The 13,761-nt window shown below is 39.4% G+C and overlaps 1 protein-coding gene across 1 annotated transcript in view; it reads right to left on the bottom strand.

Moving 5' to 3' along the window:
• Window positions 1-3,390: 3,390 nt before the first annotated feature.
• LOC126189003 (queuine tRNA-ribosyltransferase accessory subunit 2) overlaps window positions 3,391-13,761 on the bottom strand; it is an 87,539-nt gene continuing 77,168 nt past the window's right edge. The window contains exons 8-9 of the mRNA XM_049930809.1: window positions 10,953-11,078; window positions 3,391-4,305 (exon numbers count right to left, since the gene is read on the bottom strand). Of these exons, the coding sequence (XP_049786766.1) occupies window positions 4,203-4,305; window positions 10,953-11,078 (229 nt within the window). The 3' untranslated portion in view covers window positions 3,391-4,202. The remainder of the gene's footprint in view (window positions 4,306-10,952; window positions 11,079-13,761) is intronic.

Raw genomic sequence — 13,761 nt, 5'->3', positions numbered from 1 at the left:
GATGTGGGCAATGTGCATGCATGACAAGAAACTAATTATAACTCAATGAAAATTTGCAAATGGCTTACAAGTTTCAAGAATCCTTATATCACTTATCACCCACCCATTACGATGTCTTCAAGGTTCCATGGAAGGAAGTATGTTGAGGAGTGCAAGAAGTTGTTGACTCCTGGTCAGGTCTCTAAACTCAAAATGACACTGCAAATGGTTAGGCTCCTTTAGGTTTTAAGGGAGCACAGGAACACAGCAATTAAGCCACAATTGCGTTAGTTTTTGTTATTCTTGCGGATCCAAATTTCAGCTATAAATAGCCACCTTCACTGCATTTCAGTGGGTTATAGTCCAAGAAATGCACGGCAGTACATGCCACCATATGACCTTATTGATTTATAGGCAGAAGGAAACTTTAGGTTTCATGTGGTTTTGTCATTGGCGTAGAAAATTTCTTTTCAGGCATTGCCAATATTTTAATACCACATTGCTCTACTGTGTCATTAAGTTTAATAATATATGTTTGACATATTCCAGTCAGCTGACATTATTTTTGCTTTTTATGTGTACAATATGTTATCCATTGCAGATATATATTATTTCATCTTCAGACATACATATGACTGTCCAATTAGTCATCTATGGAATACAGCAAGCAAATAAATATTGCAGTATTCCATACACAATTAATTTGATAATTATATGCATCTCTGAAGATGCAGTTACAGAACTCTGAAATCTCTAACACAGTGGGTACATAGACAACAAAAAACAGACACATCTGAATGAACATGTGAAATATAAATGTAATAAATATAATATAAATGAAATGGACACAGTTGAATGCCCAAGAATTTCATTTGGCAAAATGGATTACCCTAAAATAAAAGCTTCTTTAATTTACTTATACACTTTCTCTACCTCACTGGGCATATTGTATATCACCTGCCCATTCATATGTATATTGTATAAAATCATTTGCCTTATATCAACTGTATATTGTATAAAATCACAATACGATTAAATAAAATTAAATAAATCTACCTTACTTTTTGTGAATGGCTATGAATTTGTGAATAATTTTAAGATTTATTTATTCTGTTCATTAATGCATGTATAAGGCTTTTATTCCTCGTGTACTGCTTGTTGTGCATATTTATGAGTAGTTGGCTTCTTTCAATATTTTTCAAACATTTTGCAACTGTCATCTTCATTTGAAAATGTTTCACTTACACATGACTGGAAAATCATTGTTTACCCAGAGGAAATAATTACTCAGATTTCTTGCTTAGAGTGAAAAACAGAAAGAACAAATATACTGATGTAGTAATTTATACAGGAGACATAACATCTGAAATCACTTTGTCTACATAAGAACATGACAATGAGGTTGTATGCATTTTAAAAATTTGGTCTTGTCCATAACGTAATGAACCACTCATGTTAGTTGGTAGAATACGCTGAAAGAGAAGAGGCTAATATAGAATCATATCCAACTTCATAAGGCAATGAACATATAATTATTACTTTTACAATAATAGAAAGCAAAAATGAGATTGGAATTTTACCTAGAATCAACCCATCTGCATATACGAAATATTAATTCTACTACCAGAACAGACATGGACAGGGGATCACCCAAGCGGAGACATGAGCTGCAAATGGGGAAATCCTTTGAGATAAGAGACTTTGACAAAGGACAGATTTTCACTATGCAGAGTTTGTGAACAAGTATCGCGAAAATGGCGAAGCTGGTCGAACTTTCACATGCTACTGTCGTGAACATCTACAGAAAGAGGTAGAAGGACAGTGAAACTAACACTAGGTGCTAAATGATTGGACGTCCATGACTCTTTACAGAACATGGGGTTCAGAGGCTTGTCCACTCTGTAAATTGATCTGTGGCATCTCTGCTGAAAGATCACAATGCTGGTGCATGCATATATGTTTTGGAGTGCACCGCTCCTCATACACTGTTGAACATGGAACTCCACAGCAGACCAGCCCTATATGCTCACATGTTGACCCAAAGGCATCATCAATTATGATTGCAGTGGGCATGGGACCATCAGGATTCAACCATCAATCAATGGAAACATGTCGGCTCTTCGGGTGAATCACATTTTTGCTACACTAGGTTGATGGTCATCTCCACAAACGCCATCATCAAGGTGAAACAGCAGCTCAAAACACGTACCGTGTCCTGGCGGGAGCATTATAATGCTATGGGAGACATTCTCCTGCACTTGCATGGGACCTGTGGTAGTAATTGAAGACATGCTGACAGCTGAAAACCATTTATATTCATCCCTTCATGCTTGATGTCTTCCCCAACCGTGATGTCACCTTTCAACAGTATAACTGTTCATGTCTTGGAGCCATAACCTTTCTACAGCGGTTTGAAGTGCATTACAGTTGAGCTCACACTGATGTCTTGGTGACCAAATTCACCTGATGTAAATCCTATGGAGCTCATCTGGGTCGATGTCGGGCACCACCATTGCACACGCACATCAGCAGCCTCTTATTTACGTGAAATACATTATCTGTGCGATGCCACATACCTCCACATGCTCACCCACAGTTGGACCCCGATTTGCAGAATCAAGGATGTATTTTGTACCAAAAATGGACAAACAAGCTATTAAGCATGTGATCATAAATAAAGTTTCTCATCAGTGTATGTTAAAGCAGGGCGTAAGGATGAGCATGGGATACTGCACCCATTTATTGTTTGTGCAGGCAAAACTGGAAGGGAGATAATTCGTCGGCGCTGGCAAGTGTTCAGTGCGACCTGCCAAGAATAAGCAAATATGGTCCAGAAGCTCCGTGGCTGGCTGCAAAGAGTAATGTAGCATTGTATTGTTAAAAAACAAATGGAGAGACTCGAAATAGTGACTGTTTATTAGACATTGAACTGCTGTTGAGAATACGTGGACTGGACATGGATAGTCAGCCACAATAAAAGCTTATGTATCAATTGTGTTAAAAAATGTGTAATTAACTGAGTCTGGGTGCCCGGTAATGTGTGGGCTTAAGTCATAAAGTACTGTCTGATTGACATTTCAGCAAGTCGACTTGTAGAGGGCCAGCCAGCCAGGATCCAATTGTACTTCTTTCTCGAGCGCCACATGCTCGCTTTGTTGCCTGTTCTGTAGGTACATGCAGCACTATGGGACTTAACTTCTGAGGTCATCAGTCCCCTAGAACTTAGAACTACTTAAACCTAACTAACCTAAGGACATCACACACATCCATGCCCGAGGCAGGATTCGAACCTGCGACCGTAGCGGTCACGCGGTTCCAAACTGAAGCGCTTAGAACCGCACGGCCACACTGGCGGCTATACAATAAAAGTGACTGTTACACAAATGGTATAAGGAATTTACACAGTTGTCTTTATTTTTTAATGGTTTGTATTTTGGTGATATTACAATTTCATTATAATAGGTATAACTTTGTCTTCACATCAGTGGAGAGAACAGGCCCATATTCACCACACAAATGTCTCATACATTTCTAGTGCTTTTAATACTGTTACTTTCAAATCACATGAATACCTAACTCGTGAACTGTGCATAAACCACAACATCAATATTCGGTTGCAATCATTCTTCAGCTTATAACTTCATGGTCAGTGCTTAAGTACAAAATTGTTTTAATAAAATGGTGTACAAGTGCTGAAACATTTTAGATGCAACCAATCTTACATTATTGTAATTACATAGGAATGTTTGCAATTAAGTATAGTACAGATCAAGTCTGTGGTACATGCCCATCACCCAGCTACTGGCCTAACTGCAGACAGAATGCAGACTGCCTCCGCCACAGCACTAGGAGGGGAAGGGCTCCAGGCTCAATGCCTTGGCCTCCTTTTACCCCCAAGAAAGAACCCCAGTACTCATTTGATAGCAGACTTGGTGGACCTGGGTCTATCCTGGAAGGACTAGAATGAGGAAAAATCCCCGCTCCTACCTGTAATCGAATCCGAGAACTCCAGGGCCAAAGTGTCTAATCCCTTAGACCACCATGACCACTGTTAAGTAAGTGTAATACAATAATTTAAAGCAGGGGAACATAAAAATGTGATGTTTCATTATAACATAGTTACAACTTACGAAAAGAGTGATGTACTAAAATTATTGTACAAATTTGGTGTCATTTTTTATAACGTAAAAAAATAGGAACAGTTACTTCATGGAAATGCCGGTTTACATTTTTAATTTTATGTTATTTCTTAGCAATTCAAGGTCTCCTTTTGTAACTGCAGTTCTTATGCTTCTGAAAAACGCCAAATAGTGGTGCATATTGTGCCTGAAAAAAACACAGTTAAAACATTTTTAGTAAAAAAAGGTGAAAATGTCAAAAACTGGCAAATGAAAGAAAGCATAATTCACTTACTTTTCTAAATGGAGTAAATTGATATGTTACCAGTCACCTCATCACATCAGACTATTTTTGTTTCTAGATCATGCCCCAGGAACAGACAGACAATTTGAAACATTTGCCAAATGCTCCCCCCTCCCCAAATTAGTAGTTTGGTAATTCCTGCGTTGCAAGCAGCAGTTCATGGCCTTCAGTGTATGTCGTGTCACAGCAGCAGAGAGATGAAACTTCCTGGCAGTCAAAACTGTGTGCCAGACTGGGACTCGAATCTGCGACCTTTGCTTTTTACTGATTGGGCTCTACCAAATGAGCAGTGTAAGAAGCACAAATCATGACCTGCCATCACAGCACAGTACCTCATCTCCTACCTTCCAAACTTCACAGAGTGAAAAATCATTATGCAGAAAGATGTTTTCTCAACAATGGTGTTGATCCAATGAGAATGTTTTTAAAATCGTATTAATGAGGATATTGGTAGGACGGACAGTCATATTAAAAATTCAGCTCATTTCATTGACAAGTTAAAGGAAACGAGCGTGGGTCCGGATGATATCCTCGTCAGTTTTGACATTGTATCGTTATTTACCATGATTCCAGTAAACGAAGCTATCTTATGCATAGCGGATATTTTTCCTACCGATATTGTGGCATTATTCCGACACTGCCTCACCACAACCTACTTTCAATACAATAATAACTTTTATGAACAGATTGACGGGGTGGCCATGGGCAGTCCTCTCAGTCCTGCTGTGGCTAACCTATTTATGGAGACTTTTGAACAATGGGCGTTGCAGACTGCCAGTAAGAGACCAGCCAGATGGTATCGCTATGTCGATGACACGTTCGTAGTATGGACACACGGAGCAGTGGAGTTGGATGCCTTCCTGACACATTTAAACAGCATTAATCCGAAAATCCAATTCACTATGGAGACAGAAAAGAATGGGCAATTGGACTTCCTGGATGTGTCTGTGATTAAACGACGGGACGGAACGTTGGGCCATAAGGTGCATAGAAAGCCCACACATATTGATCGTTATCTACACAAAGATTCAAACCACCACCCTAGACAAAAAACATGTTTACCAGGAAGGTGATCATGAAATAAAATTCAGCGAGACAAGCGTCATATCAAAAACCTCGCATTATTATGCACACTTGTATAGAGAGGCTATCAAGATTGATAAACATCGTAATAAAAGAGGTGTAATGAAAACTTTGGTAGACAGGGCGTACAAACTTTGTGAACCTGTTTATTTAAAAGATGAGATTGAACATCTACGGTCAACTTTCGTGAAGAATGGCTATTCTAGCAAGGATATAGATCGAGCACTTCGCTCTAGGCAGAGAATCAGGAGTAACGACGAACAACAGTTGTCCAAGGGCAAAGTTTTTCTTCCGTTCATTAGTAAGATCACAGATCGCATTGGGAAAGTTTTAGGCAAGTATGGGGTAGAAACTATTTTCAGACCCACTACGAAAATAAAAGAATTTTTAAGGTCGGCAAAAGATGCATGACACCCTTTGGCTACACCGGGGGTATATAAAATTCCTTGTAGTTGTGGACAGGTTTACATCGGTACCACAAAGAGAAGTGTGAACACCCGTCTTGTCGAACATAAGAGGAATTGCCGCCTGGGTCACATGGATAAATTGGCCGTAGTGGAACATGTTTACCAGAAAGGTGATCATGAAATAAAATTCAGCGAGACAAGCGTCATATCAAAAACCTCGCATTATTATGCACGCTTGTATAGAGAGGCTATCGAGATTGATAAACATCGTAATAATTTTAACAGGAAAGACGAAGGTGTTAAACTGGATAAAATTTGGATGTCAGCGTTGCACCGCAAGCGTGACGATCGATTACTTTCAACCAAGAATGTTGGCAATACCAGAGACAATCTCATAGCCGACGCCACGTGATCGACAGTGGCGCCCTCTGTACTGCCTATGTAATCAGCGCTTCCTCGAGTTCTCTTCGCAGTTCGCCGCTTTACCTCCGAGGATGTCTCCCGCAGTCGGAGACAAAACGTCAGGAGACAGTTTTATACTTCGACCACGGCCTATCAGCCCGGAAGTTTTAAGTGAAGTTACTTAATTTCCCTCTAGTCCTGTTCTTCTGGGTCTCCCTAACCTAGGTGACTTTACTATTTAACCACTGAAAGTATCATTTACATAACACAAACAAAACAAAACATAAGGATATGTCACTTATAAGACTAAACTCAAGCTGGTTGATCTTCTAAATCATGAACCTATGTGAATTAAAAGTGCTGCCTACAATATCGTGACAAAAGTTTTATGAGATTTTTGAGTTGACTACTGTTTTGTGGAGCAGAAGCCAGTGCATTTTTGTCACATGAACTGAACATGAAATTTGATACTGTGAAATTTTTGCTGCAGTTGATGAAATAACTTCAAAATAATAATACTGCTAAATAATATAATCAGAAAGACCAACTCCAAAATTACATGGAATTTCTTTCTGAATTTATGAGTGCTGGTGTCACTTCATGTTACAGTCACAATTTGGCAAATGAATAGAAGTCAATATAAGCATTTTGTCATCAATGTCAAAAAAGGAACACCATGTGAAAGAAAACATGGAGAAAGTGTTCATTTGTTTGTTTGAAGGAAATTGTGTATAAGCCATTTATTACAAGAAGACGATCCAGAATTTTTACCAGGACGTTCTGAAAAATTGTTAAAAAAGGAATGTGACACAGTTATAGCCTTAGTCCCATGGCCAAGTGGGAATTGTCTGCTTCAACCCATCATCATCATCATCCTGTCCAACACAGGTTACAAATCCAACAGTTTTTGGCAGAAAACAACATCTGTGATTTTTCATCCACCATATTCTCTGAACCTTGCCCCCTACTGACATTTTCTTATCCCTGACCCTATGGCTGGCACACGACACAGCAAAGACGACTCTCAGGATGCCTTTCCATCTAATTCACCATACTGAGAACCCACCATTTACAATCAGATATATGCTACTAGGAATGCTTATGATGTCACTACCTTCGGTATCAAATGTGAACATTTATTTAAGGATCTCGTTATCTTCTATGACTGTAAATTTGTATTTGTTTTTAGCTAATAGATCACCATTTTGTTAATTTGGGAGAACTTGAAGAAAATCTGCAGTGGACCATCCCAGCTCACACAAGATTTCTTTTTTTTTCTTTTTTTTTCTTCTTCAAGGAGTAAAATAGTCATTGGAACTGGAGCACAGCATCAAATGAACATTATCTGGAAGTATCAAACAATGGAAAATCCAGGATGGAATGTAACAATATTATGAGAAGGAATGTTGCCACTCACCATATAGTGGAGATACTGAGTCGCGATAGGCACAGCAAAAAGATTTTCACACTTAAAGCTTTTGGCCAATGGCCTTTGTCAACAATAGACCCACATATGTGCGCACACAACTCACACAAACGACTGCAGTCTCGTGCAACTGAAACCACACTGCCAGCATCTCCGCTATACGGTGAGTGGTAACTTTCCTTCTCATAATATTGTTACCTAGAAGTATAATTTGTAAAATAAAACCACATTTTCTTTAAACATTCCAATGATTTGCAGTGCCTTCCTCATATGTCTAATGCTATCACCTACTGAATAGAAGTACTTTTTGTAAACGATAATAAGACACTCAGCATCAGTCAATCTCATAATAATAATAATAATTTCATTTTCATGGAACCACTTTTATTGAGTGATAGTAGTTTTTGCACCAATTTATATACAGATAGCATCTACATTATTAGAAAAATTTATCATACTTATAAGAAACTACAGGTATACATCAGATGGTGTAAAAATCTTACACCAGGGCTTCACAACATACGTGCTCGCGGAGCAAGCTGTGAGCAGCAAGGCGCGAGCACGGAGCAGCGCGAGCACGCTACCCCCACTACCGGACCAGAGCGGAGAGTGGGGAGAGTCATGTGGGGCACACAACAGCTGCCGCCAGTCAATGTAAATCCGCGGACACCTGCAGGGATATCACTCACGAATTATTACTGTGACAAATGAAACAAATAAAGGAGAATGTACACGTGCCACATAATTTTATTAGCTTGGTGTATGCCTCTACATTCGTATTAATTTGTGAACTGTTACACAATAAAAGGTGTCACTGAAGTGTGGGATTCTCTGTTATCTTGTACTTTTTGCCCTTTACAATTGCGTCTATGTTCAGAGTAATTGTTCTTGTGCATCGTATGCGCAGTGTGCAGTTTAAATTTCGATCAGACAATGCGTTTCTCAGGCACGTCTTGTTACATTTCATTGCAGAGAACAGTTATTCACAAACATACATGGAACCGAACATTGATATTATTGTAGCCACCAGTTTGTGCAAATGAGGAAATCTATCCTGAGGGAAGTGTCTGAAAAATTCCAAAATGTTTTCTTGTTCTGAAATTTGTCTCTGTATTCTCTGTCACACTGCAGGTCAATAATTTCTAGTTGAAGCTCAGGACGAATCTCTTCAATATTCGCTGAATATGGAGAGGACAACAGATCAGAATCACTGTCTAGTGCTGTCAGATCATGAAAGCGTTGATCAAATTCTTCCTTAAGGGCAACTAAACCATGTGAATAACATTCACAGTCTTTGTGAACATCTTGCATGGATGATAATTTAGGAAAATGAGCTGTATTTACTGTTTACAGCTGACTCACCCAAAGTGTCAATTTCATTTTAAAAGCTCGTATTCAATCTATGAATTGAGTAATTAGCAGATCTTTACCTTGTAGTGAAATGTTCAAAGCATTCAGATGGCTAGCTAAATCTGCTAAGAACGCGAGATCACATTTCCATGAAGGCTCTTTCAATTCAGGAACACACGTTATTTATTTCCATGAACATATTTATCTCATCCAATAGGCAAAAATTCGATTTAATAATTCGCCAGGACTAAGCCAGCGGACCTCGCTGTAATAAGGCAGGCTACCATACTGGCTTTCTACATCCTCAAGAAAGCTTTTAAATTGTCTGTGTTGTAGGCCATGCTTCCTTATATAAATGGTTGTACGAACAACAACACTCATCACATTTTTTAGAGTGATACTCTTTGCACATAAGTTTTCCTGGTGGATCACACAGTGAACGTTCCTTATTTCATTCAGCACGGTCAGTTTTCGCATTTTCTCCTTCAACAGCGCAACGAAACCTAATTTTTTCCCTGTCATCGCTGGTGCACCATCTGTAGACACTGAAACTAAAGAATTCCACGACAATCCTATATTTTCAACACTACTTAAAATATCACCTCCGGTTGTAGTGTTCTTCATGGCTACTACATCGAGGAGCTCCTTCCTCACCTGAAGATCTCTATTAACACCTCTAATAAATATGGAAAGCTGCGCTGTTCCAGTGATATCAACACTTTCGTCCAGAGCTAAAGAATACGCCATAAAATCTTTATAGATATTTGCAAGCTGGCTCTGGACGTCGTCTGCCATGTCCTGTATGCGACGCATAATGGTCATGTCAGATAATGGCACAATCCGAAACTGTTCAACTTGAGATGGACACAAATGTTCTGCTGCAACTACCAAACATCTTTTATTAAATCGCCATCAGTGAAGGGGTGCAGGGATTTTGCTAAAAACAAAGCAATTTTGTAGCTCACTTTGAGAGTTGCCTCAGTTGATTTTTCTTCGTCATCCAGATCTTCTTCAGATAGCTTTCTTTTAAGTTTAATAACTTCCTGTGCATGATCTGGTCCATCACATTTTCCACTTCTGTAGTCTTTCGCGTGGTACGACATATAATGTCGCTGCAAATTAAATTTCCTAAAAGAATTCAGCGTTTTGTGACATACTAAACATTTTGCAACACCATCTTTTTCTGTAAACAGATACAATTCCTCCCAATGGGGGTTGAACTGCGAAAGCATGGTTGGGGTTACACAACGGCGACTTGACATGATTCTTAACCAGCAAAGTGACTGTTAGAGCTGATCGTAGAACTTTTAACATTACACAGTCGGCGCGAATTCAATAGGCACGCTGCGGTCCTATTCATACGTGCGCGTGCGTTTCCCCTCCCTCCCCTCCCACCCTACTCCGCGACCTTGCACCTGCTCGCGAGCACGTGCCTGAGCAGACGCGAGTACTCGCGCTCAAAACTGGCCAGTTGTTAAGCCCTGTCTTACACCAACTAAATAACAAACCCCATGTGTACCATTCACTGAAATTTGTAATAATTATAAAAGGAGATGGCTCTCTGAGTCAATTATTTCTTCTACATTTATAATCATTTCAAATTTCAGTGAATGGTGCATGTGGGGCTCTGTTATTTAGCTGGTGTGAGATTTTTACCTCATCCAGTATATACCTGTAGTTTCTCATAAATATGATAAATTTTTATACATCTATTTTCCTTGAAAATATTACAGGGGAATATGGAAACCTTGGGATCAATTTGAGTTGCTTAGAGAGCAGATCATAGGGACCTAAATACTCATCAGCAGGCAGATAATACAAAATCTTACCATCCACAGTGCAATGTACAGTAAACATTAACTAAGGAGTAAGATGATACTCACACTGATAACAGTACTGGTGCAAGCAGCTCATTGGTCATTAACAGATGATGTATGTAGGCTCTTGTGTGCTTTTTGCAGCAAAGGCACTGACACGATGCTACCACAGGCTCGAAATCTTCACGAAACCTGATCAGAATCACATATAAAAAAACAGCCTTGGATACAGAATCAGTTTTCATTTGAGAAAATTATTTCAATTAAGTACGAAACACTAATATCAGATATTATACAGGGTGGTCCATTGATCATGACCAGGCCAAATATCTCACGAAAAAACTACAAAGAACGAAACTTGTCTAACTTGAAGGGGGAAACCAGATGGCACTATGGTTGGCCCGATAGATGGTGCTGCCATAGGTCAAACAGATATCAACTGTGCTTTTTAAATAGGAACCCCCATTTTTCATTACATATTCGTGTAGTATGTAAAGAAATATGACCACTTTTTTCACTTTGTGATAGATGGTGCCATAATAGTCACAAACATATGGCTCACAGTTTTAGACGAACAGTTGGTAACAGGTGGGTTTTTTAAATTAAAATACAGAACATAGGTACGTTTGAACATTTTATTTCGGTTGTTCCAATGTGATACAATGTACCTTTGTGAACTTATCATTTCTGGGAACGCATGCTGTTACAGTGTGATTACCTGTAAATACCACATTAATACAATAAATGCTCAAAATGATGTCCGTCAACCTCAATGCATTTGGCAATACGTGTAACGACATTCCTCTTAACAGCGAGTAGTTTGCCTTCCGTAATGTTCGCACATGCATTGACAGTGCACTGACGCATGTTGTCAGGCATTGTCGGTGGATCACGATAGCAAATATCCTTCAACTTTCCCCACAGAAAGAAATCCGGGGACGTCAGATCCAGTGAACGTGCTTCGATGACCAATCCACCTGTCATGAAATATGCTATTCAATACCGCTTCAACCGCATGCGATCTATGTGCCGGACATCCATCATGTTGGAAGTACATCGCCATTCTGTCATGCAGTGAAACATCTTGTAGTAACATCGGCAGAACATTACGTAGGACATCAGCATACAGTGAACCATTTAGATTGCCATTGATAAAATGGGGCCAATTATCCTCCCTCCCATAATGCCGCACCATACATTATAACCCACCAAGGTCACTGGTGTTCCACTTGTCACAGCCATCGTGGATTTTCCGTTGCCCAATAGCGCATATTATGCCAGTTTACGTTACCGCTGTTGGTGAATGACACTTCGTTGCCAAATAGAACGCGTGTAAAAAAATCTGTCATCGTCCCGTAATTTCTCTTGTGCCCAGTGGCAGAACTGTACACGACGTTCAAAGTCATCGCCATGCAATTCCTGGTGCATAGAAACATGGTACGGGTGTAATCGATGTTGATGTAGCATTCTCAACACCAACGTTTTTGAGATTCCCGATTCTCGTGCAATTTGTCTGCTGCTGATGTGCGGATTGCCGCGACAGCAGCTAAAACACCTACTTGGGCATCATCATTTGTTGCAGGTCATGGTTGATGTTTCACATGTGGCTGAATGCTTCCTGTTTCCTTATATAACGTAACTATCTGGCAAATGGTCCGGACTCTTGGATGATGTCGTCCAGGATACCGAGCAGCATACATAGCACACGCCCGTTGGGCATTTTGATCAAAATTGCCAGACATCAACACAATATCGACCTTTTCCGCAATTGTTAAACGGTCCATTTTAACACGTGTAATGTATCATGAAGCAAATACCATCCGCACTGGCGGAATGTTAGGTGATACCACATACTTATACATTTGTGACTATTACAGCGCCATCTACCACAAAGCGAAAAAGTGGTCCAACTAAAACATTCATATTTCTTTACGTACTACACGAATATGTAATAAAAAATAGGGGGTTCCTATTTTAAAAAAACACAGTTGATATCCATTTGACCTATGGCAGCACCATCTAGCAGGCCAACCATAGCGCCATCTGGTTTCCCCCTTCAAGCTAGACGAGTTTCGTTCTTTGTAGTTTTTTCATTTGATGCTTATTTCATGAGATATTTGGCCCGGTCACTATCAATGGACCACCCTGTATACTAGCTTCCCCCCCCCCCCTCTCTCTCTCTCTCTCTCTCTCTCTCTCTCTCTATTAGAATTATCGGTGAGGATTTGGGTTCCAGTTCAATAGGTCAGATAGGTCTGGCAACACTTATGAAAGGGTAGGTCAGACTTTGGATCTTACACTTCTTAACAGCTTGTTGTAACATCAGCAAGGACTCAAACTGTTGTTTTATCATTATGAATGAGTACACCAACTGCTGAACAAAAATAAAGATCTGCTATTGTAATTTATTTTTTAGTATGATGCTGTTCATGGATTTTAATATATGTTTAGGGTGTGTCCTGCAATACAAAGTAGCTGCCTTGCTGTGGTGCCATCTTTTCTTTCAACATACAATTTGATTTAACTGAAAAATGAAAGAGTTATACGGAACTGGTACAGAAATGAGACAGCTATTACTGGTAGAAAAACTGTATAAATAGAGATACAGACTTATTAACGTATATGACAAGCCCATTCACTATTACTTATCACCTTTAATTTGCATCTTTTGTAAGTCTAATCAAAATCACTGAAGACATCACAACAAAATAAAAGCTAGTGATAAAAGAATAGCTATCTTGAGAGATGTTAATGATGCTCCTGTTCTTGTTGAGGAAACCAAAATGTATGACACAATCAGGGTATCAAGCTAAAAAAATCATTTTTGAAACTTAAATACAGCTAAAGCAAATATGATGGCCTGTGACAAAAGAAG

This window comes from Schistocerca cancellata, chromosome 5 (assembly GCF_023864275.1).
Source record: "Schistocerca cancellata isolate TAMUIC-IGC-003103 chromosome 5, iqSchCanc2.1, whole genome shotgun sequence".
Lineage (NCBI taxonomy): Eukaryota > Metazoa > Arthropoda > Insecta > Orthoptera > Acrididae > Schistocerca > Schistocerca cancellata.
This window is presented reverse-complemented; position numbering and strand designations above follow the sequence as displayed.